Genomic DNA, 26,573 nt, shown 5'->3' with positions numbered 1-26,573 from the left:
CCATAAGGCAAGACAAATGTTAGGGTGCCAACCTGGCTTTCCTCATTTACTTGAGAAAACAAAAATTAAACAGTACTCAATGGCAAAAAAATATCACCATGAGGTGTTCTAACAAATACAAACACTACCTATTAAGGCTTCTTTTGGGTTCTTTCTCTGGGATTGCAGAAGCTCCATCTCCTCTGTTCTTCAATCAACAAGCGATGTCTCCTTCTGGGTATCTGGGCTTTTAAGGTCCTGGGACCTGAAGGGGCCCAGTCCGTGGCCCTCATATGGTGGTTTCTCAGCACTTTAGAGACAATAATAGATGACGCTGATAGTGGCAGTGCCCTCTCTTGGCTCGTGGTGGTATTACATACCTGGGTGGAATCAGGATTGTGACCCACTGACAAGCATATGTGACAATATATATATCTATAGTTGTAGTAGTATTGTCAAATAAATATACTGCATGGTTGTTGTGGAGAATGGACTCACTTTCACTTCAAATGAAACACTTGGTGTCTCAGGATGAGCAAGCAGGATAAGATTTAATTGCAAAAATGCACAAAGCCATCTCAGTTCAATGAAGTGAGTGCCAATCATTGAGAAAACCATTCACATTTACTACAATTCTTATCAGTATCTTTTTTGCATATTAACATTTTTCATCATTTTCGACTCCAAGAACACAAATCCTTCATTCGTAAAGTTTTACCAGTGTCACCAATATATTCTCATGCTTACTCAGAATTAATTGCTTTTCTGTCCTTTACCTACCTCCATTATTTTTAAAACCAAAACATATTTACCACCCGACCCAAAGAATGACCTTCACCTAATCACCTTTCTATGTCCACTAAATCGCTTTTCACATTCCTGATCTAGGGCTAGTAAATAATGGTGGCTTTCCATGCAATAAGAAAAATAAGAAATACAGGCATAAGTTTTTAATGGTTTAACACTTTCAAAACCTAATGCTAGCTAATACAGTATGTTCCAATTAAATTTGATAGAGATTACATTAATGCAAGTTTTAAGTTGTTTCTACATGGTATTTTAATGTGGTACTTGTTGCATTCAATTTTGTATTTAAGACAAGGTATTATCAGAAAAAAATGGAATTCTTCTGATTTGAATCTTCTAATCATTTCCTTATTAAAAGGTTCTAGAAAATGCTGCAGTTATTGCAATTTGACAGTAGTATAAAGAATACTCTGAAGTAACTCCTAAAAAGTGTATTTTATTTATGTATTATTTTTTATTAATACCAGAAAATGGAGACATAAATACACACTAAATATCATTAAATAATTGGAAATGATTTAAATGATGATTTAATTAAAAATTGATTCCTCTTTTTCATGTTTGGGTGTTTCGCCTGAGGCGTGGGTTTTTTTTTTTTTTTTTTGTACTTTTCCACTTGTTTCACAACTTCCTTTTGTAAATGAAGATCAGTTTACGTCACAGCAGAAAGTCCTCTCAGCGTATATAAAAGAAAAACATTTACTACATCCAGAACAGATCCTTCTTTTTAGCTGAAGCAGCACCATGCAGCCACTTTATCTTCTCATTGTGGCTGTTGCCTTAGTTGCCTTAGGCACAGCAGAGGTGATGAATGACTTCTCCTCTTGTATTAAATACTTTTTTGGGGAAAAACCCCCAACTGGCTTTGAGAAGACTGCCTTCCCTGTTCCAGAAGAACACCTCAATGAGAACAATGTACCCGAATGTCTAGCAGCCTATCAGCAAAGCTCACCCGCTTATATCTGCCAGAAGATACCAAAAGGCAACCAATATTATTTTGCCACTTTATATGACAGGGGCCGGAGAATTCCTCTCTACTCTGCTTACCTGGTACAAAAAGGCAAACCTTGTGGTGAACGACCAGGTTTCTTTCGTTTGGAACCTCAGGTAAGTCTGAAACTAAGCTTTTTTAGAAAACATTTCTCCAATTTTTAACTGATAGAAAATAAAAGCATCATATTGACTATTATGCAGTAGAAGAGAAACTTGATATCATAATGGCCTTCAAACTAAGACTGAATAGAAAGTGTTCTGATTGATAAATAAATTGATAGACTTACTGAATGGTTGATTGATTTCCTTTCCTTCAGCATAAATCTCTTTTAGAAAAATGTATCACTTGTTCTTAAGTAAGTGTGTCCAGTACCTCCATATCTACCAGATACTGCATATGTTCTACAGCTAGCTGACTAGTGCTTAGTGGGTATTATTCACATTGCATCTTATATCATGTCCCAACACATGTATCCGTGAAGAGTGAGTTTGGTACAAAGGAATGTATTATACATATGAGTGCGCTGAAGTGAATGTCAACGCAGAAAAATTAATTTGCATTAAGTCACATTGGCTTCTGCTGGCATTGAGCACAACTCACAACAGTCAGTAGTCAGTAGTAATTACACCATGACAATAACTTCTGGAAGAAACAATAGTGTTTTTTTCTATAACAACACCTACACTTCTTCACATCTATATTTCCAGCCCTGAGTAATTATCTGTTACCTTTGCAATACATTATTTGAGAATCAGCATGCCTTATGTGTGATAAAGGCTTGACTAGTTTAAAATACTGTAAAGGACAGCACATGGGCTAGTGTCCCGGCCAGGATTGGCCTCATTCCCTTAACCGGCCAGGAGGTCATTATAACCGAGAGATCGGAGGAGGCTCTATTTCAAAGCTGTATGCTCCCCATATCTACTAGTTGGCAGCATCCCTGGGCTTTGGTACCCATTCAGATACCCACAGGGAATGCTGGGAACATTAGTCCAGTGGGGGCAGCCCTGCTAGTGTCCATGGGTCAACCACGGGGTGCTGCAGGGAGTTACACTCTATACTTTATGGGATTTCCAATTGACCTGAAAGTGCTTCCATCGGGCTATGCCCTAGAACGGGGAGTAATCCTGGGTGCTAGATAAAAGAAGCCATTCAACCTCTTCCAGGCAAGTTGGAGTCGGGTGTGAAGGATGAATAAAGCTTGCCACATGGGTGTAGAGGAGGAGAAAAAAGAGAAAAAGAAACAAAGAGAAAGAAGAATTGTGTTGAGTTGCTTTTATGCCACTTTTGAAACCTTTGTGTAATGTATTAGTGAAGATAACTCTTTTTATTAAACTGAGACTGGGGTGCTGCAACGTCTCCTAGTAGTCACACAATCAGAGTCAGTTTTCTTTTGAGTAGTGTCAATAAAAGCAAATTAAATCCACTGTTGATTCAATGTTGTATTACAATAAAATGTGAATATTTCCAAAGGGGAATGCATGTCCCAAAACATGTTTCATTTATATATTATTTTTGTTAATACCAGAACATGGAGACCTAAATACACACTGAATAACACACTAACGCACTAAATTGAAATGTTTTACAGATGATTTAATTTTAAAAAAAAATAATTTTATTGATTTTATTGAAATCACACAACATTCCATACAAATAGATCAATTTTACAAGAATAGGATTGAAAACAAATCAACCCCCATCCCTGAGAAAGAGAGCATGGGCAGCAGAATAAAACTTAAACCTAGTAAAAATAAGTAAATAGATAAATTAATAAGTGAATATAGATAAATGGAGAAGAAAACAAAGAATAGGGAGAGAATCTGCTTTCTCAGTGCTTTAAAAGCTAATTCTAAAATGTTATTGATTAGATCCTGCCAGGTTTTGAAAAATTTCTGCACAGATCCTCTAAGTGAGAAGAATGATTTTTTCCAATATCAAATAATATCAAACATCAGTTACCCACTGACTTAAAAGTGGAGAGTTAGGATTCTTCCAGTTAAGCAAGATAAGTCTGCGTGCCAATAGTGTAGTGAAGGCAATTACAGTTTGTTTGTCCTTCTCCACTATAAGCCCATCTGGAAGAACACCAAACACAGCTGTTAATGGGTTAGGAGGGATTGTGACACCAAGGCTGTCTGAAAAGCATTTAAAAATTTTGGTCCAAAATGATGTTAATTTGGTGCAGGCCCAAAACATGTGACCCAGTGAGGCTAGAACTTGATTGCAGCGTTCACAGGTTGGATCTTGCCCTGGAAACATTCTGGACAATTTTAAGTGAGACAGATGTGCTCGATATATAATTTTGAGTTGAATAATTGTATCCTTTGTGCATATGGAGCTCGAGTGAATTGTCTGCATTACTACCTTCAACTCCTTTTCTGATATGTTGAGGGAGAGATCCTTTTCCCAATGTCCTCTTGGATCTTTGAAAGGGAGGGACTGTAAAATGGTTTTATATATTGCAGAGATGCTGTCTAAGTCCTTGAAACTGATGAATATATTTTCCAGCATAGAGAGAGGCGGGAGGTGAAGAAAATTGGGCAGGTTCGGTTTAACAAAGTTTCTAATTTGAAGATAGTGAAAGAAATGTGTTGCTGGAAAGTTAAATTTAGAATGTAATTGTTCGTAGGATGCAAAGATGTTGTCTATTTACAGATCTCTAAGTGATTTAATCCCAAATGTTTTCCAGTCATTAAAAACTGGATATGTTGTAAAAGGTGGCTCTCGTGTAGAGGTGCCACCGATAAAAGATTCTCTATCTTAAAATGCTTCCTACATTGGTTTCATATTCTGAGTGAATGAAGCACTATTGGGTTATTAGTATATTGGTGATAATTTGCATTTATTGGGGTGCAAAGCAAGGAATATAAAGAGGAACTATAAGATTTTATTTCTATAAAATCACAAATTAAAGAGAAAGAAAGTATTCTCTCACCTAACAGGTCTAAATGCTAAAATAGTATTTTTACAGGAGACCAACTTATTAAGCAAGATCAGTTCTGGCTGCAAAAAGACTGGGCTGGCCAAATGTTCCATTCCAGCTTTACAAAGAAAACTAGAGGTGTGGGAATTCTTATACATAGAACAGTCTCATTTGTAGCATCAGATGTAGTGTCTGATCCTGAAGGGAGATATGTGATTGTCATGGGCAACTTATTTAACTGTAAAGTGATTTTGATTAATATTTATGCACCCAATGTTGATGATTGGGAATTCATGCAAAATGTATTTGTATCTATTCCCAATATAAACACTGTCGCAGGTTGAGGCCCTTGTCGTCCTCTTGAACCCTCTGACTTTTATTTGAACAATACAGTGCACAAAGCACCCTCCACTCCACAATACTCATAAACTAATCAATAAACAATACAATAATCAATAATCAATCCTCCACACTCCCAGACACTTCGCCACCCTTCCTCCCAGCTCAGCTCAGTGTACTGGTTTCCCAGAGTCCTTTATATAGTCCATGACCCGGAAGTGTTTCTCCCTTCTGTCCATGTGATCATGAACACTTCCGGGTTGGATAAAAAGCTCCTTTCTTCAACCCGGAAACACGTCGTTTCCTCTTGTCATGTGATCATGACGCACCTCCGGGTTATAGGGCAAGTAAGAGTCCGGCAGCCTCCCCACAGCGACTCCTGGTGGTCCCCATTGTATCCAGCAGGGCTGTGCATATAAACTACAAAGTCAATGAGGCCCTGCTGGAATTCGGGGAACATCCACGCTGTTGGGAGAGCTCCACCTGGCGGCCTGGGGGTGAGGGCCGGAATATTTAGCCGGCCACACACCACAACACTCATAAAATTATAATGGCTGGGGACTTTAATTGTGTTTTAAATCCACTTTTAGATAGGTCTCCTGTCACAGGGGTGATGACATCTAACACTGCAGAGACAATTACACAGTTTTTAACTGACCACAACTTATCAGACCCCTGGAGATTTCTAAACCCAAACTAAAGAACATATTCCTTCTACTCTCCAGTGCATCATAGCTACTCAAGAATTATCAGATAAAGGGGATTATCAGAGAAGGACTGGAACAGAAAATTTCTCTATATGCAGATGATATGGTCTTATATATATCAGACCCAGAAAACACAGTGCCTGCAGTTTTAACAGCACTTACAGAATTTCAAAAGATATCTGGTCTCAGAATCAATCTGAATAAAAGTATACTCTTTCCAGTGAATTCACAAGCATATAATATTAGTTTGGACACCCTAACTTTTATCATAGCAGATCAGTTTAAATACCTAGGGGTAAATATCACAAGTAAACATAAAGCTCTTTATCAACAAAATTTTGCCGTCAGTATGGAAAAAGTTAAGCAAGAGTTGCATAGATGGTGAACCCTTCATCTCACTCTAGCCGGAAGAATTAACGCTGTTAAGATGAATATCCTTCCTAAACTTCTTTTCTTATTTCAAAACATTCCAATATATATCAATAAATCATTTTTTAAGCAATTAGATTCAACTATAACCTCATTTATTTGGAACTGAAAACACTCACGCATCCGAAGAGCGATCCTACAGAGACCTCAGGCAGAAGGTGGCATGGCTCTACCTAATTTTCAGTTTTATTACTGGGCAGCAAACATACAAGTCATAAAAACCTGGACACAAATAAATGAACATACACAGGCTTGGTCTAGAATAGAAGTAAAATCCTGTAGCACTTATTTATACTCCCTGCTCTGCGCTTCAATAAATGCAAGTTATCGCAAATATACTAATAACCCAATTGTGCTTTACTCACTCAGAATATGGAACCAACTTAGAAAGCATTGTAAGATAGAAAATCTTTTATCTGTGGCACCCCTGCAGGAGAGCCACCTCTTTCAACCCTCGCAAACATATCCAGTTTTTAATACCTGGAAAAGATTTGGGATTAAATTGCTCAGAGATCTTTATATAGACAATATCTTTGCATCCTTTGAACAATTACGTTCCAAATTCAACCTACCAGCTACACATTTATTTCACTATCTTCAAATTAGAAACTTTGTTAAACAGAAACTGCCCAATTTTCCTCATCTCGTACCCTCCACCATGCTGGAAAAAATACTGCTCAATTTCGAGGAATTAGACACCATTTTCACATTATATAAAATTTTATTAGAGTCCCTTCCTTTCAAAGATCCAAGAGGACATTGGGAAGAAGATCTCTTAATTAATATATCAGAAAAGGAGTGGAAGGTAGCATTGCAGGGAATTCACTCGAGGTCTATATGCGCAAAGCATAGAATTACTCAACTAAAAATTATATATCGAGCTCATCTGTCTCGCTTAAAACTGTCCAAAATGTTTCCAGGGCAAGACCCAACCTGCAAACGCTGCAATCAAGTTCCAGCCCCACTGGGTCACATGTTTTGGGCCTGCACCAAATTAACATCATTCTGGACCAAAATTTTTAAGTGCCTTTCAGACAGCCTTGTAGTCACAATCCCTCCTAACCCATTAACAGCTGTGTTCGGTGTTCTTCCAGATGGACTTGAAGTAGAGAAGGACAAGCAAACTGTGATAGCATTCACTACACTTTTGGCATGCAAACTTATTCTGTTAAATTGGAAGAATCCTAACTCTCCTCTGATAAGTCAGTGGGAAATCGATGTTTTATATTATTTGAAATTGGAAAAAATCTAATTCTCAGTTAGAGGATCTGTACAGATTTTTTTCAAAACCTGGCAGGATCTAATCAATAATATTTTAGAATAAGAAGAAATAATTATTTCTGCATTTCTTTTCCTACTCCATTTTATTTATTTATATATATGTATTTTTTCCTTTTTTTTTTTTTTTGGTTTATTTTTGCCCTATTAAAAAGCCCTAAGCAATTCTCCTTTGACCATGCTCTCCTTCTCAAGGGAGGGGTTTGATTTGTCTTCAATTCTTATTTGTATTAATTGATCTATTTGTATGGAATGATTACAATAAAATTAATAAATAAAATAAAAAAAAAAAAAAGAATTGATTATTTCTTTAGAGTAAAGCCAAGCAAAATGACACCTTTTATTGGTTAACTAAAAAGATTACAATATGTAAGCTTTTGAGGCAACTCAGGCCCCTTCTTCAGGCAAGATGTAATCTTATTATTATTTCTTTATAAATAATAATTTCATGCCTACGATTAAATCTTACAAGTACGACGCTATTGTTATTTCTGACCATGTCCCTCTGATCTTGGAGGTGAAATCATTATGCCCCACATACTCATCTCGCAGATGGCATTTTAACCCACTTCTATTAGCAGATGAGAACCGTACAGAATTTATATCAAAACAAATCAGTTTCTTTCTAGAGACAAATACATCCTCAGAGGTCTCTGCAGGAACACTCTGGGAAACTCTAAAGGCCTTCTTAAGAGGACAGATTATTTCATATCTTTCCCACAGAAATAAATTAGAAACCAAGAAGGTATCAGAACTAACCAGCGAAATTACTAGAATAGATCAAGAACATGCCAGGTGTCCAAGTGAAGCTCTTCACAGGAAAAGACAGGCTCTGCATTCAGAGCTCAGTCTCCTAACAACCAAAGAAACTGAACAACTAATTTTTAAATCAAGACATCATTACTATGAACACAGAGAGAAAGTTAATAAGCTCTTAGCTCAACAAATCCACAAGCAAGACGTTCACAATACAATCCCAGCAATCACCAACACGAACGGAGATAAAATCATTGACCATAAAAATATAATGCACACATTCAGAGACTACTATAAATCCTTATGTTCTACTGAGTTCAAAGAAGACAACACATAATCTAATGCATTTCTGGATACATTACAGATACCACAAATAGATACTTTTAATGCAGAGGAACTGGATAAACTTCTGGCGCTATCAGAACTACTAGATGCTATAAAGTCACTTCAGAGCGGGAAAGCAGCAGGCCCTGTTTGCTACCCTGTCGAATTTTATAAGAAATTCTCCACTCAGCTAGCTCCCCTTTTATTAGCAACATTTACAGAAGCTAGAGACAACCAAATTCTACCTCAAACTTTTCGCCAAGCATTAATCACCGTCTTTCCTAAACAAAACAAGGACTTATTACAATGTGCATCATTCAGACCAATTTCACTTCTGAATAATGATGTTAAGATACTCTCAAAAGTCCTAGCTGGAAGGATGTAGAAAGTGCTGCCTTTGGTAATATCACAAGATCAAATTGGATTTATTAAAGGCCGACACTTAGCTTCCAATCTCCGACGCCTGTTTAATGTAATATATTCACCTGCAAAGTCAAACACCTCGGAGATATTATTATCGTTGGACGCAGAAAAAGCATTTGATATGATTGAATGGAACTACCTTTTCACTACATTAGAGAAATTTGGGTTTGGCCCGAATATATGTGCATGGATCAAACAGCATTTGCTCAGACTATTTTAAAGTAGAACATGGTACCAGACAAGGATGTCCCTTGTCACCACTGCTATTTGCAATCGCCATTGAACCACTGGCAGTTCACTTTCGAAATGCTTATCAGATAAAGGGGATTATCAGAGAAGGACTGGAACAGAAAATTTCTCTATACGCAGATGATATGGTTTTATATATATCAGACCCAGAAAACACTGTGCCTGCAGTTTTAACAGCACTTACAGCACTTCAATAGATATCTGGTCTCAGAATCAATCTGAATAAAAGTGTGCACTTTCCAGTGAATTCTCAAGCATACAATATTAGATTGGACACCTTCCCTTTTATTATTGCAGATCAGTTTAAATACCTAGGGGTAAATATCACAAGTAAACATAAAGCTCTTTATCAACAAGATTTTGCCATCTGTATGAAAAAAATTAAGCAAGACTTGCATAGATGGTCAACCCTTCATCTTACTCTAACTGGAAGAATTAACGTTGTTAAGATGAATAGACTGTTCTATGTATAAGAATTCCCACACCTCTAGTTTTTTTTTGTAAAGCTGGAATGGAACATTTGGCCAGTCCAGTCTTTTTGCAGCCGGAACTGATCCTTGCTTAATAAGTGGGTCTCCTATAACAATACTATTTTAGCGTTTAGACCTGTTAGATGAGAGAATACTTTATTTCTTTTTAATTCGTGATTCAGGCCTTTAACATTCCAGCTCACAAAGTTAACTGTCCCATCTTGGAGACATTGATTCTAAATTTTGATGTCATTTTGTAGTCTTAACCAAAAGTGAGACAGCTTTGACCTTAATTTCTAGTTTTCCCACGAGTTATTGCCATGAAGCCTATTGTTATGTTGGTAATTATAATTGTAAGCATTAAAAGGATAGAATAGAGATAGCTTGCTCTCTTTTTCCCCCTCCCTAGTCTCTCCACTCCACCCCCACTTTGCCTCCCCATGTAAGGCTGAACCCCACTTCACAAAGTCCCAGTCCTCTGACATACCTAGAGACAGAACACGTCCAAAACATAACAAACCCCCAGCAGCGTTGTATGTGAATTAAGATAGAGATATCTATTGCCAATACAGTCTAAGTACTATAAGCATAACAAAAAAAGAAAGTCTTCAATATTCTTGAAATGTTAAGATAGTAAACCCATGGAATGGTGTTAAACAGTCTCCTTTAGAATAGTAAAAAAAAAAAAGAAAGAAGAGGGTTACTAATTTAATTTCTTCCACACATACATACATGAATGTGTATAATTGTAATTAAAATAAAAACCGATAGTGACCGAGAAAAGGATGTATGATTACGGTACCTGTGTTATTGCAAGTGGATCAGACAGCCGGTGATATCTTCTTTACGATGCCATGACAGGGTGCGACTCACGGTCTTATTTCAGGAAAGTGTCAGGATCAGCTTTCTTAACTCTTTATCTGCTTCCTCTCTACTGGTAAATATGTAATGTTTGCCTTGAATCTCCACTTTCAGTTTGGCAGGGTACAAGAGGCTGTATCTGATATCTTTTCGTAAGCGCTGTTTAATGTTATAAAAAGAGGCACGCTTAGCAGCTGTTGAGGGTGAGAAGTCAGGGAAAATACGAATTAGGTTATTTTCAAATGTAATCTCTTGTTTCTGTCTGAGAAGTGACATTACATTTAATTTAGATTCTAACTTCTCGAAGTGCACAATAAAAGTCCTAGGTTTAGAGTTGTTCGATCCCCGTATGTACTAAGCTGTAGCTATCTCAGTGTCTCATTTAAAGGCCTCTCCAATTATTTTTGAGAATAGTTCAGTTACGAATTTCACTGGGTTTGGACTTTCACGATTCTCAGGTAGACCTTCAATTCTAATATTATTCCTTCTGCATCCATCTTCCAGAGCAGCAAGTCTGTCTCCAAGTTTTTTCCATTCGGAATTCTCAGCTGTTGCTTTTCCATCAGTGGTGGATGCTAGATTTTCAGCTGTTTCAGTTCGAGTCGTGAATGTCTACTTAACATCCTCCAGCTGATTGGCAAGTATGCTCAGTTTAGATGCATTTTCCTGAATGTGCTCCTCAACTTTTTCCAGCATACATTTAAAGGCCACCTCAAAGTGATTAATATATGTGTTTCTCCGAGTCTTTAGTATCCTGCCGCAGCTCTTGCAGCTCCCGCCGCAGCTTCTCACTTGTCTTCTCGCTTATCTTCTCGCTTATCCTCTCGTTTGTCTTGAGCATACTATTTATTTCTTTCTTTATATCATTATTTATCTCTTGCTTGAGTGCAGCGATCATCACCTTCAGTTCGGACAGATTATTTCTGCTTTCGTGCACCGTAGGTGAAGCAGCAGGCTCTATTACAGCCAATGTTGGCGGCTCACGAGGAGTAGGTGAACGCGCGGACTGCAAGGCCTTTTCCAGTTTCAAGTGATCTTCTCCAATCGGCAAGCTATCGTGACCTGCATCACTTGCACATTCGCTCCCATTTTCGCTCTCAACTGGAGACAATGCAGCGGACTGTGGTCCAGAGGAATCTGGGCTTTTGCCTCTCTGTTCCAGGTCAGTCTCTGATAGGCCATACCTTGAACTTGAACTTGGACTTGCATGTCTAGGCTTGGATGTAGCTTTAGGTTTCTTTTCCGCTTCTTTCTGAGCCCCTTTCTTGCCGATCATGTTTATATATGCTTGCATATACTGTAATAGAACCCTTGGGTTGGATAAATACAGGATACCTCGGGATAATAAGAAATAATAACACCGCTGCTAACGGAGCTCCGCTTCAGACATCCATCTCCCGCAATGGACGAGACCAACTCCAGATGATTTAAATAAAAATTAAGCTCTCTTTTGAATTTTAGGCCACTTTGCCTGAGTGTGCGATTTTTGCACTTTTGGACTTGTTTCACCACTTCCTTCTGTAAATGAAGATCAGTTTACGTTACAGTTGAAAGTCCTCTCAGTGTATAGAAAAGAAACATTTACTACCTCTAGAACAGATCCTTCCTTTTAGCTGAAGAAGCACCATGCAGCTACTTTATTTTTTCTGTCTGGCTGCTACCTCAGTCGCTTCAGAGACAGCATAGGTGATGAACAATTTCTCCTCTTCTGTTAATTTCTTCTTTGGGGAAAAACCTCCAAATGGCTCTGGGAAGCCTGCCCTCCATGTTCTCTGTTTACTGTATATCCGCTGCACATGAAAAAAGGAAGGACAATAGGTTAGACCAGGGGTAGGCAACGTCGGTCCTGGTGAGCCGCAGTATGTGCAGGTTTTTGTTCCAACCCAGTTCCTTAACGAGAACTCAATTATTGCTGATGAAGCACATATTGCTTAAGTGACATTTTAATGCTTCATTTTAGTGGTCTCGCTTGTTAAGGTTCTCCAACCTTAATTGCTTATTTCAATCTTAAACTGCTGCATTCAGTGTTTTAATTGCTCCTTATTAGCAATAAGATGTAAAAGACAAAGCAGCCAGCAGTTCTCCAGCTAGCTTTTTTCCAATTACATCTGTGTGTGTTCATCATGCACTGTTTGATTTAATAAAACACTTAATAGAAAAATGTGACAGACTGAAAATGATCTGTTTTAGGCTTCATATCATTTGGATGATATCCTTGGAAAGGAAAAAAATCTACGATATAAGAGCCTTACATTGCACAGACTAACAAGCCATAAAATTAAATAAGGTCTGAGATTGGCAATGATTGGTTTCTAATTAAGCAATTGGGTTGGAATGAAAACCTGTAGCCACTGCGGCTCACCAGGACCGACGTTGCCTACCCCTGGGTTAGACCCATACAAACAACTGTTCTGGTTTGTTTTTTTTCGTCCATCCACAATCCATTGGCATGTCCGGGCACAGACAGTTGGAGGATTCTTTCCTTCTGTGTGCATAAGTGTAGGTCATTGCACCCTGGAACTTCCTTGCACCTTGGGTGCTCTCACTCAAAAGAGGTTCAGTTCCATTCAACAATCCCAACTAACTCATGTTTCTTCATGAGTGCCACTTTACTAACTAGTAATCTCTGGCAATTGTCATGTAGATAATCTTCTCTGCCATTTTCTCTCCTGGCTTCAGCTGTGGCATTAGTTTCCACCCCAGATGAAATGCTTGAGGCAGAAATCAAAGTTTAGTGATATGGTCAAAAATTCCCTGTTGAGTTGAGTTCTGATCTTTAACCTATGACATTTAAAGCATTGAGAAAACTTGATTTTAACATGGCATCTGTATGTATCTTTGTGTCTGTGTAAAACAGTAATTTATTTTCAAATCATAAAATTACACTTTTCATCTGAAAAGGATGCTCTTTTCTGTTGTGCAGAGCTCTTGGGTGACTACATTCTAACAAAGACAGAACATTTTAGAACAAATGGTTTCCGATATGAACTTGAGACCTTTGTACAACAATAAATTCCAAAAAAAATTACCAATCTTTGTATCATGTTAGTCTTGTCACTGGCTACAGGCCTATTGTTTTTGGTCCTGTTCGGTTCAGTACTTATCCCCATATTTATCAAAACCCTCTTGACCCAAATCCAAAGATAACTGAATTATAAATTGTTTAACTTTATCTTTTGCAGTTTGCTCCAATTTGTCATGGGACCAGACCTACTAATTTGCAACTTTTTATTACATGAGTAAGTGTTTCAAAATACATAATTTAATTAAATATTAGCCACTAGAGTGCGTCACAGACCTCCAAACCCCAAGTACAAATACTCAGACTTCAATCTGGGTTCAAACATGTTCTTATTTTAAGAAAATACTTTCCACAGTTTGTTTTCCTCAAAATCCATTCAATTGTAATTTCTCCTCCACTCCTACCAAAAGCACTTTGTCCACCTCCTCCACTGGCCCTCTGGGTTGTGTGGACTTCTCTCTTTTCAACCTAACCTAAGCACTTCCAGTTTGAGCACAACCACTCCAAGACAGGGGACTAACCTCCCTGTAGCTCCCCTGGAAGAACCTGCAGAACCCAATAGGGCAACCCTACAGAACCACAACACCCATGTTGCCCTTTGTGTATCCAAACTGGGACTCACCAGATGCCACTCCACCAGTGTACATGGAAATTACATGAGCATAGGAGGCAGCTTCCCAGTCCCCTTCACTCAACCTCAGCCTACCATGTAGGAAAGGGTCCACCTTCAATGAGATGCCTATCCATCTATGACATTCTCCCCTTCCAAACTGAGGCCCTGAAAGCAGAGTGAGCAGTCCCACAAGGGTGTCAGAGAGTCCAATATGCATTGGAGGTTTGCAAACATCAACTGATGTATTCAGGAAGGAAACAGAGTCATTCTTCACATACAGTATGTTTCCCTATGTTCTTCATCACAATTGTATCACCATTCTGACCACTATAATCTGTGCTGTCATCTACCCAGCTTTGGGTACAGTCATGGGTAACGAGTGCTTTTGGAACAGGGGCCCCTTTTCACTGAATTCCCTTATATCTTACTGCACAGGATTTGCTCACCTGTGCAGCCAAATCAATTTTTGGCAGGACATTGATTCCCAGCCTTTGCAAGTAGACCTTTACCTCTTCCAACAATACTTGGTGGTTGCCTCCAGTATTTGCACAGCACTCTTTAGGGTATTCAGGGCCTGTGGAAGTGTGCAAATCAGCTGGGTTAGTGTTTCCACTTCATAGTTCCATCACTTGGCTGGCCTGGACATTCTATAGGGAATGCTTAAATCCACTTGACTCTCTTCTGCATAGATCTTTAGAGGTGGCTGAGTTTTTCTGCTGTTCCCCTTGAAATCAGCTTGTATTTGTGTATACTCAGTCATTAAGCAAAGGGCATTTGAGTCTGGGTGGCCCTTTGCGTGACAGTCTGGCCTGCTGTTCTCAATTTAGTGCTAAGTTCTATACACGTATATCATCCTCTATCACTAAATTAGGAATTCTGTGAGGCAGTCACTTACCGCATCCCTTTGGAAGTTGTATTCTCCAGAATCGGATTTGGGTCAGTGTCCTAAATATGTAACTCCCAGAATACTCCATGGTCAGTCATGTGCCTCTTCTTTGCCTGTTGTAGCCCAGACTTTTGGGTACCCGTCTGGCACTTTTGATGTATTGTCGTTATCTTCCCTGGGAATATGGATGTATGAAAAATACACATGGCACTTTCACTGTTAGCAAGGTATTAACAGTGGGTAACAAACAGCTCATTAGCCCAAACAGCCCAGTTTGCAATGTCAAACGACAACACATATTTCAGGGTCTACCATTTGTGAAACAATCCCATGGGTCCATCCTTTTCTTTACTCACTAAGAATCACCCACTTGTCTCTTTAGCTGATCTTGGTTGCTCATCTCCACAGTCCTTCTTCATCAGTGGAGTCCAGGCAATTTTGCTCATGAGTGATACCCACAGGATTTCCTACAGATTTTCCAGCAGATTTATTTTCCCAATCTCACAGGTGTAACAGTCATGCAACAATTATATCAACTTAAATTTATGCCTGGGTCATAGTCATTACAATAATTTCGATGTGTAGGCCCCTGCCAAGCAGATTGCCAGGAAATCCTGCCAACAACATCAGTTTTTTACATCACAAAACCCAAAACCCCATGCACAATTAATAAGTTTTCAATCTGGGTTCAAACAGCCATTTTTATTAAAAAAAAAAAAAAACTATTACCACAAGTTTGTTTTTCTCAAATTCATGTATAAATGTATGCATACACAAAGGCACATGTAAGCATATGCATGCAAAGACATTTATAGATGAAGATAACTGACATCTTCATTACCCTATGAGACCATGTGATGGATGATGAAGAATAAGAAATGAACACACACACACAATTTGACCAGTAAATGTTGACGTAAATGGAGGCATTAAGCCACCCCTGTTCCAATAGTCTGTCTATTGATGCAGTTTAATTTGACTTAACGAGTTTAGTTTAAATTAAAATGTACTTTTCCTGTTCATTTTACTCCACACTTACTTTTGTACATAATAAAAATTATGTAAGTTAATGCACTTGATTGTATATTATTGCACAGTAAAATCAATTGTATTATATCATAAAATCTTCAGTTTGAGTGATTTACACGAAAGTACAGGATGGACCATCAAGAACACATTTTTTGGATTTGTAACATTGCATCAGTGTTGTGATCTGAAGAATGACTGAAAGCTTGTTGCCAAAACAGCATTGTAAGGTTCTCCTTACAAGTTCAGTGTTCCTCATGTATAAATATACATGGAAATCCCTGAATTATTACAGTAACTCAGATTTGAAAATCTATATATATAAAAGTCAATGGAAGCAAAGGTTTGTGATATTTGCATATTTGTAGTTGGAGATCCACAAAGGGAGAGAATGAATCACGTATCATAAAGTAGTTTTTATTCCTGAGCTTTCAGCTCCTGCCAGAAGCTATCATCAGATGATAATGATTAGACATACAAGAATTGAAGGCAATATATAGCAAAATTAGGTGGTGGTGGGGGGGGGGGGTAGGTAAGTGTGTGCGGGGGGGGGGGGGGGTAATGAGGTGGGGTTAGGAGGGTGTTGGTCATAAAGGTTTATTTATTATGAGGATGTTCTTCTTCTTAAGTTTGCATATGCTGGGTTCATGTTCAAATGTCTGTTAATGGCGTTTTCATTTGATAGGCAAGATTCGGCCAGCTCTCTGGCACTTTTAGTACTGGTCTTAAATCTTACTTGTACATTGTCCCAGTTAAATGTATGTCCGGTTGAATTTCTGTGTGTATAAATCAGTGATTGTGAGTCCTTTCTTCTGACGGCGTTTTGATGCTCCTGTATACACGTTGCGATTCTTTTTGATGTTTGTCCTATGTATACTGCTGGGCAAGAACTGCATGGAATGCTATAAACTGCGTTTCGTGTCTCTGCTGCTGATTTCTTGTTTTTGGCATTAAACAGTACAGTGTGCCAGATTATTTGTAGGTTTGTGTGCTATTCTGATGCCTGATTTGGACAGGATACGTGCTGTACCCTCTGACACTTTGTGCTGATAACGAAGTGTGTGCCAGGTGGGATGGGGGGTCAGATTGGAGTCGACTGTTTGCTGGGTTCTTTGGCGTCTCCTGTGTAGGCATTGTTTAATGAATGTCTTTGGGTAGCCGTTTGAAGTGAAAAGATGGAAAAGATAGTGTCTTTCGTTCGTTTTTGTCTCCTCCCTATTACAATGGGTGTGAATTCTTCTAAATAGGGTCTTAATACAGCTCCGTTTATGAGATGCTGGGTGATTGCTGGCGAAGTGTAATAGTTTTGTTTGAATAGCATTCCTTACGGTAGACACTTGTAATCAGGGTGGAGTCGTTACTTCTTTCAATGGAGATGTTCAGGAAATTGATATGTCGGTTTGTTTCTTTTTCCATGGTGAATTGGATTGCAGGGAATATTGTGTTGATGTGGTTGTAGAAATCGTTCAGCTGGTCGTTTTTTAATATGATGAATGTTTCGTCTACGTAGCGTAACCAAATTTTGGGTGTGAACTGAGATAGAGCCACGTTTTTGAATTGCTGCATTAGCAGTTCTACCAGAAGTCCTGATAACGGCGATGCCATTGGCATGCCTTCTGTTTGAATGTAGCATTTTCCGTTGAAAATATGTGATAATAAGTGATATTAGGTGCATTATGTCTTTAGTGGACAGCTTTGTTCTTGTCTTTATGGTGGGGTTATTATTCAGTCTCATTAGTAGTGTTTCTGTTACCAGATGGATCAGAATCATAGTATATAGTGATATGACATCAAACAAGACCATGACCTCATCCTCAGCGATTGATACGTCTTTCAGGCATTGCAATGCCAACTCGGCGCTGTTCACAGAATATTCCTAGTCATAAGTTAAATGTTTGAGCACCTGAAAAAGTCTTTTTGATAAGTTGCAAGTTGGTCCACCTATTAGGCTGACCATTGGTCTGAATTTCAGAGGTGTTTTATGTATTTTTGGGAGTCCATAAAATTCAAGGCAGTTAACATCGCTGGATTTCATTTTATAATAATTCTGTGTGTCTAGGAGGTTGTTATTCCGGAATTTAAGGCCAGTACTAAAAGTGCCAGAGAGCTGGCTGAATCTTGGCTATCAAACAAAAACGCCATTAACAGACATTTGGACATGAACCCAGCATATGCAAACTTAAGAAGAAGAACATCCTCATAATAAATAAAACTTTATAACCAACACCCTCCTAACCCCACCTCATTAACTGCAAACACACACATCTACATCCTCCCATCTAATTTTGCTATATATTGCCTTTGATTCTTTTATGTCTAATCATTATCCTCTGATGACGGCTCCTGGCAGGAACTGAAAGTTCAGGAATAAAAACTACTTTATGATACGTGATTCATTCTCTCCCTTTGTGGATCTCCAACTACAAATAAAAGTCAATTTATGTGTGTGTGTGTATGTTTGTATGAGAGGTTAGACACTAAGGAGGGAGAAAAGGACCTGTACCGATTGGCTAGACAGAGGGACCGAGCTGGGAAAGGTGTGCAGCAGGTTAGGGTGATAAAGGATAAAGATGGAAATGTACTCACAAGCGAGGAGAGTGTGTTGAGCAGATGGAAAGAGTACTTTGAGAGGCTGATGAATGAAGAGAACGAGAGAGAGAAGAGGTTGGATGATGTGGAGATAGTGAATCAGGAAGTGCAACGGATTAGCAAGGAGGAAGTAAGGACAGCTATGAAGAGGATTAAAAATGGAAAAGCCATTGGTCCGGATGACATACCTATGGAAGCATGGAGGTGTTTAGGAGAGATGGCAGTGGAGTTTTTAACCAGATTGTTTAATGGAATCTTGGAAAGTGAGAGGATGCCTGAGGAGTGGAGAAGAAGTGTACTGGTGCCGATATTTAAGAACAAGGGGGATGTGCAGGACTGCAGTAACTACAGGGGAATAAAATTGATGAGCCACAGCATGAAGTTATGGGAAAGAGTAGTGGAAACTAGGTTAAGAAGCGAGGTGATGATTAGTGAGTAGCAGTATGGTTTCATGCCAAGAAAGAGCACCACAGATGCTATGTTTGCTCTGAGGGTGTTGATGGAGAAGTTTAGAGAAGGCCAGAAGGAGTTGCATTGCTTCTTTGTGGCCCTGGAGAAAGCATATGACAGGGTGCCTCGAGAGGAGTTGTGGTACTGTATGAGGAAGTCGGGAGTGGCAGAGAAGTATGTAAGAGTTGTACAGGATATGTATGAGGGAAGTGTGACCGTGGTGAAGTCTGCGGTAGGAGCGACAGATGCATTCAAGGTGGAGGTGGGATTACATCAGGGATCGGCTCTGAGCCCTTTCTTATTTGCAATGGTGATGGACAGGTTGACAGACAAGATTAGACAGGAGTACCCGTGGACTATGATGTTTGCTGATGACATTGTGATCTATAGCGATAGTAGGGAGCAGGTTGATGAGACCCTGGAGAGGTGAAGATATGTTCCAGAGAGGAGAGGAATGAAGGTCAGTAGGAACAAGACAGAATACATGTGTGTAAATGAGAGGGAGGTCAGTGGAATGGTGAGGATGCAGGGAGTAGAGTTGGCGAAGGTGGATGAGTTTAAATAGTTGATATCAACTGTACAGAGTAATGGGGATTGTGGAAGAGAGGTGAAAAAGAGAGTGCAGGCAGGGTGGAATGGGTGGAGAAGAGTGTCAGGAGTGATTTGTGACAGACGGGTATCAGCAAGAGTGAAAGGGAAGGTCTACAGGATGGTAGTGAGACCAGCTACGTTATATGGGTTGGAGACGGTGGCATTGACCAGAAAGCAGGAGACAGAGCTGGAGGTAGTAGAGTTAAAGATGCTAAAATTTACATTGGGTGTGATGAGAATGGATAGGATTAGAAATGAGGACATTAGAGGGTCAGCTCAAGTTGGACGGTTGGGAGACAAAGTCAGAGAGGCGAGATCGTGTTGGTTTGGACATGTGCCAAGGAGAGATGCTGGGTATATTGGGAGAAGGATGCTAAGGATAGAGATGCCAGGGAAGACGAAAAGAGGAAGGCCTAAGCGAAGGTTTTTGGATGTGGTGAGAGAGGACGTGCAGGTGATGGGTGTAACAGAGCAAGATGCAGAGGACAGAAAGATATGGAAGAAGATGATCCACTGTGGCGACACCTAACGGGAGCAGCCGAAAGAAGAAGTATGTGTGTGTGTATATATGTATGATCCAGCATCACTTCCTAACGGCTGGAGCGATTTTCATGAAACTTGGTAAGCATGTTTCTCATTGGCTGACTAAAAATACTGTAAGGTGAAATCAACCCTAACCCACCCCCTTCTGGATAGGGTGGGGGTGTGATCTTGCTGTCTTGTATGCATGTTATCATCCAGTTGACACTCGGAACGACCACCAGAGGGCGAACTGGAAGTTACTGCCAACATTCTTTATGTTTGAGCACCACCATGCCCCTGTTGCTTTTGAAATTAAATAGAGTTGACCAGTTCCAAGTTTCAACTGAATAATAACATACACGCAAGACCACAAGACATGCACATTAGTGAGTCTTAAATTGTTTGTTCATTTATTTTTATTTTTAAAGTTGCGTTTTTTTTTTTAATTATATTTTTCTCAAACAATTAAAAAAAACCACTTTATTTTCCTCCCGGGCAACGCTGGGTATTTCACCTAGTTTTTAAATAATACATACTACGTTTTTTCTCAGGAGACAATACCTTGGTAAAAGGAGGCACAATATCAGATTGAAAAGACCAGTAGAATGTAGTTACACATTTTAAAAAGTCAACCCTATATTTAAAATCCTATATAACAGTGACTAATTTCAAAGTCAAGAAATCATAGTAAAAAGTTTTTTTAACTTAATGGAAAAACTTGGAAAAGAGAAAATGCACAGCATGACCAATATAACATCCTGCAACAGTGTGTGTATGAACAATTTATATTCACATATGTGTGTGCGTGTCCATACACACTACACACACACACACACTTTTTTTGCAAATAAGTGGCACATCTCCTTTATAATTACACTATTCTGCAACGCTTTATAATGTATGTTGTTTAACGTGTGTTATTTATGTTATCTGTATGTGATTTTGTTTTGTTATAAGCAGCTTCAAAACTATGAAGCTAAAATTCTCTACAGTAAGTAACGACAGATAAAAAGTGATTCTAATTTTGAACTGATGTGGCACTTTGTACACTCCCAGGTATTCATACATAGCAACACCCTAACTATCATAAACAAAGCCCAAAGTAACAGTATAAGATTGCAGGAAGTTTCTTAATTCAAAAATGAATCCAACACATAACAATAATAAATATAATTAAATGGATTAGTCAATGGGCGGCAAGGTGGTGCAGTGGGTAGCACTGCTGCCTCACAGTTAGGAGACCCGGGTTCACTTCCCAGGTCCTCCCTGCGTGGAGTTTGCATGTTCTCCCCGTGTCTGCGTGGGTTTCCTCCCACAGTCCAAAGACATGCAGGTTAGGTACATTAGCAATTCTAAATTGGTCCTAGTGGGTGTGTGTGTGCCCTGCCTGGGGTTTGTTTCTTGCCTTGCACCCTGTGTTGGCTCCAGCAGACCCCTATGACCCTGTAGTTAGGATATAGTGGGATGGAGGATGGATGGATGGATTAGTCAATTATTTCTGATCATATAACACTAGGCCAGTACAGGAAAATAGGAAATCCACTTATATAAAAAAAATAAAAAGGACAACCCAGTTCTTTCATGAGCTTCATGTGGAAAGCATCATGAATTACTACTTTATTATTTTATTTTGATTATTTTGATTAGGACCTTAGATGGATCAGTAGTTTTCACATGACAAGATCCTGTCCTTGGATATGTTCATGTCCAGGTATTATCTTCATCCTTGCAATTTTTACTATAAAGAAGAAAGTACAGCACAGTAAATAGATGGGTGGAACAATGGCTGTTACAATATTGTTTTGCTTTTACTGTGTTTCTGCCTTATTTACAAAGTACAGTGTGGACGTTTGCAGGAACGACAGGTTGCAGTATAAAGGAAAAGCTGTGACACCAACTGGGTAGTCTTGCTTAATAACTAGAGTCCAAAACAAAATTACACCTTTTGGCGATAAAATAAAAAGCCTCTTGGGCACAATAATAAAGTAACACAATCTGGCGCGTTTCTCTTCATGGAAATGACAGCTCCTTCTGGGCAGCTGGGTTTCTTATAATGTACAAACAGGAAGGGACGGGGCTAAGTGCCCCCACTCTGCGGTTTCTCGATGTTCCAGGGAGAGAAGATGAAGAGAATGTTAGTGACAGCACCTCATCTCACTCCAGTAGGTTATCACATATCTCGAGCGAGCCTGTGAGGAGATCATCTGACAAGCATGCGTGACAACAGATAATATAACATGAGATATAATCCACAAACATGTTTAATCTAATTTGGTGTTGCAGGGGCCAGTGCCTATCCAGGAAACACGACCATAAGGCCAGAGCTAACGCTGGACAGGAAGCCAGACTAACACAGGATTCTGTCATGTGCCAATTTATGATCATGTGCCAGTTAAGCTAGCATACACATCATGAAAAATTGAGATGAAATCCAGAATAGCTGGGGAAAAGCCCCCACACAGAAAGGAAATATAAAGTACACTCAGATAGCAACCAGGACATTTGATCTGTGAGGCAGAAGCACTAATTACTGTTCTACCTTACCAGCCTGAAATATGAATACAAGTGAGAAAAATTCAAACAGTTCAATGATTCTCCTTGTTTTCGTTTCAGCTTATACACCGGGAACTTTCTGCAGAGTCACAACAAATACAAGAGACTAAGAATATAATAAAAAACTACAACAACAGAACAGGTTGCAACCCCCGATTTGAAGAAAATCGAGAAACACATAAAATAAAGCAAAGTCAAGCTTTTGATGATGACTACAATGATGCAGCCAAGCAAGGTTACGACCGTGGCCACTTAAATCCCAGACAGCACCACAATCAGGAAGAGTTCTGTGACTCCACCTTCACTTTTACTAACGTTGTTGCAATGAACAAGGAGCTCAACAATAAAATATGGAACAAACATGAAATTGAAATAAAAGAAATAATGGAGAGCCACTGTGAGCAAATGTATGTGATCACAGGAGCTGTCCCCGACAATGACAAAAAAGTGAACAATCGTGTGTACGTGCCCAGCCACATCTGGAGTGCCTACTGCTGCGTTAATAACAAGGGGCTGCCTATAAAATCAGGAGGTGTCCTTGCCCATAACGACAACAATGCCCAAAGCCAAACCATGATGGTGAACGAATTGGAAGAAGAATTGGGCAAACTGTACAAAGAAGAGATAAAACTAATTGATGGCTGTCAGACTTAGACTCCTGTCCAAGTCTATGAAAAGAACAAAAGTGTTTCCCTGAACAGGACAAGCATTTTCTTCAAAACGCAACAAATGTAAAAGTGTTCACCTTAAATAGATATAAAAAGAACAATAACGGCTTAAAGCAATTAGAGCTTGCGATGGCTTACATACAAAACATGTTTGTTTCATGGACTGCTGTGAAAAGCTATTCAATGAAAATATCAATGTGATTTGTGATTTGTCTCATGTACTCCTTCAATTTGACAGAACAAATATGCCATCATGGCAGTATAAATCTTTCTTTGACCTAGAACAATCAGTCATTATATCCCCTCATTTGAAGCCTGGAACCTTCTCCTGTAGGTTCGGTCTCACTGTCACATCAAGACAACTCCACCCATCCAGCCACCAATCTGTTGTTTAAATTTCCATCTTCGATTTTTAGCTGCCAGAGCCTCTCTGGGAATCATTTGGTACAAGATTAAAATTAACCGGAATGTGCCACAAGTAATAATCGCCAATTGACTTCAGAGGAATGTGTTCTGGATGAGTGGGAAGACCAAGCAAAAGGCAGAAGGTACTCCACACTGACACTGACTTGACCAGGAATCAAACCCAGACTGCAAGACACAAAGAGGAAAAAGGAAAAGTAGGCCTTAAAATACAGAAGGTTTAGCGAGAAAGAACAAACCCTTCTGATGGTTCACTGGATGACTCTGGCAAAATATTTACTGGTCACGTTTAAAAGTAAACAACATTACAGAGCAAGCAATAACACCCACCTAAAACAAATCATCAGAGTTTGGCGATGATAGTATTAACAGCAAAAATCCCTTGTCACGTAATTACAAATCAGCGGTGGTTTACAATTTGTAAATTACAATTGTTTGTAATGGTTGCTACCATGACAATAAATTACATCTTTCAGACAACAAATTTAAATATTATTTTATTGTAGAAAATTGTCACACATACTAATTTACATTTATTGTAGCACTAGCTGTGCTACCCATATATAATGGGTTGAAATCTAAGTAATCAACGCAGACCTCAGAGTTAATGTTTGCAGTGAACAATGCACTGCATCTGTCTCTGTTTTATGACATTTGGTATGGCATTAGTAAAAGCAGTGTTATTGCTTGTGATGCGCCATCTGTTGGAATAGAAAATAAAATGGATTTTATTGCTCCAGATGTTTGTGATCCGACAACTTTTGGACATACAGACATAGAAACCATATAGACACAAAGACAGACATCCAGACATCTTAACCTTTTATTAAGGCAGATTTAAATGACAACATGTTTACCATCAGGTCACAAAGAACATGCGGGACATGTTTAGGCTTTTAGTGTACCTGCAGGACTGATACTTTGCAAAGGCCTGTACACATACTTCCTCTTCTGTCTCGAGCACATGGCTGCTCTGATTTCAGTAAACCACCAAGTGTCATTATATATTTTTGAAGCGCTAAAGCGTCAGATCTTTTTCCAGCACAGTCAGGAGGAACCTCAAAAGCTTCTGGTCATCACTGAGTAAAATGGATACTTCATGATAAACACACAGACATGAGCTGCTGGTTCTTTTGTCACATATAATCCATTGTTAACTGGCAGCTGACTAGTTAAATGGGAGACTAAAAGAAGCAGTTAAAGGGAGGGAAGTTTAAGAAGTGAGTTAACTAAAATGAAACAGGAACAATGTTTTTAAGCAATATTTGACTTTTGATTAAGATATTTGTTTGGAAAGAAACAGGCTTTTCAGGACAAACTTGAGCAACCTTTTCGTAAAGTGAAATGTCATAGCCACTAAGCGACAGTACCCCCCATGACTTTAGAAGGATATACTGTAAGTATAGATTAATTTTACTTTTCTGATAGAGAAAAAAAATATAGAGGAGAGACCTAAGAGACACTAATAATTTGGAAGATTGGAAAACAAGAGGTTTATAAGTGAGAAGAAGCCACACCAGAAAGAGAAGACAAGTAGGCCTTGCAAAGCAAATACAACAAAAGAACTGTATACTGAACTTATAAGAGCTCAAACAGATTAACAGGTAAGAATTATTTTGTACCACTTCCAGTGGAGAATACGGTCTGAGCACACAGTGAAATGTAGAGAACTTTTGATACTGTTGATCTCCCTGTCACTTTGCTACAGACTTTAGTCTTGTTGCCACAATGATTTCCAGTCACGGTCTGTATGTTTTTCCTGTGTGCCCTGTGATGGACTCTCATTCAATCCAAAGGGGAGTTAGGATATATTGTGCTACCCCATCAGCCCTATAATCAAAACATAAAATTTGTAGTATTTAGTAATTTATAAAGGATTACTTTCTTTGAATTACTACCACACTCTGCCCAATGACAGCATGCACCTCACACTGAGAGGCCTCCTTCCTGGTGTTGTGCTGAACTTCTTTTCTAAAGGAAATTTTTCACTGAAGTGACTGGCATCTTTTTCACTTAAATGGAAAAAAAGGAATTTAAAACTTGTATGACATCTTGTTTTCATTATATAGTGCTGATATTTGCACTCATCCATTCACCCATTAATAGACATGCTTAATTAAGAAATGTGTAATTTTAAGTGCTTCTAAAGAGTGATATTGCTAGCAATCAATATATATTTTTTGTTTTCAGAAGCAATAGCTTTGCATTGAATAAACTTGCATTGATGAAATCAATATTGGTGAGATCAGCATTTATTTAGTACCAATGAATCTTGAAACCGTATCAATTTATGGTAGTTGCAGTAAATATGCTGCAGGTAATAGTATATTAATATACGATCAGCTTTGGCAAGCACAGACCATTCAGCTAAGCATAACTCATTGTTTTCTAATCACCAATTGTTTCCAAAATTTCATCAAGCTGTGATTTGGCAAGAAAGGGCCATTCAGCTCAAAATAACTTATCTTTTTTATTTTACCAATTGTTTCTAAAATATCAAGTTCAAATCTGGAAGTCTCTATGTTTTGCCTTACTTATTCCATATGTGGGTGTTTCTCTGTGTGCAGAAAAATATGTCCAGGGTGAAAAGATTTACCCTCAACCAACCTTCATCTGTGCCTCTGCCCATAGGAATCAATAATCAGAAATGAGATCTCCTTAATATTTTTTGGTTTCTCCTCAACAACA

At 38.8% G+C, this 26,573-nt stretch overlaps 1 protein-coding gene across 3 annotated transcripts in view; it reads left to right on the top strand.

Moving 5' to 3' along the window:
- The first annotated feature begins 1,378 nt into the window (after positions 1–1,378).
- LOC114649053 (endonuclease domain-containing 1 protein-like) overlaps positions 1,379–26,573 on the top strand; it is a 132,003-nt gene continuing 106,808 nt past the window's right edge. The window contains exons 1-2 of one of the 3 annotated variants that reach the window (XM_051924369.1): positions 1,379–1,893; positions 22,855–23,326. In XM_051924369.1, coding sequence (XP_051780329.1) covers positions 1,531–1,893; positions 22,855–23,326 — 835 coding nt within the window. In that variant the 5' untranslated portion in view covers positions 1,379–1,530. The remainder of the gene's footprint in view (positions 1,894–22,854; positions 23,327–26,573) is intronic. The other 2 variants (XM_051924368.1, XM_051924370.1) reach the window with 2 other exon arrangements.

This window comes from Erpetoichthys calabaricus, chromosome 3 (genome assembly GCF_900747795.2).
Source record: "Erpetoichthys calabaricus chromosome 3, fErpCal1.3, whole genome shotgun sequence".
Taxonomy (NCBI): domain Eukaryota; kingdom Metazoa; phylum Chordata; class Cladistia; order Polypteriformes; family Polypteridae; genus Erpetoichthys; species Erpetoichthys calabaricus.
This window is presented reverse-complemented; position numbering and strand designations above follow the sequence as displayed.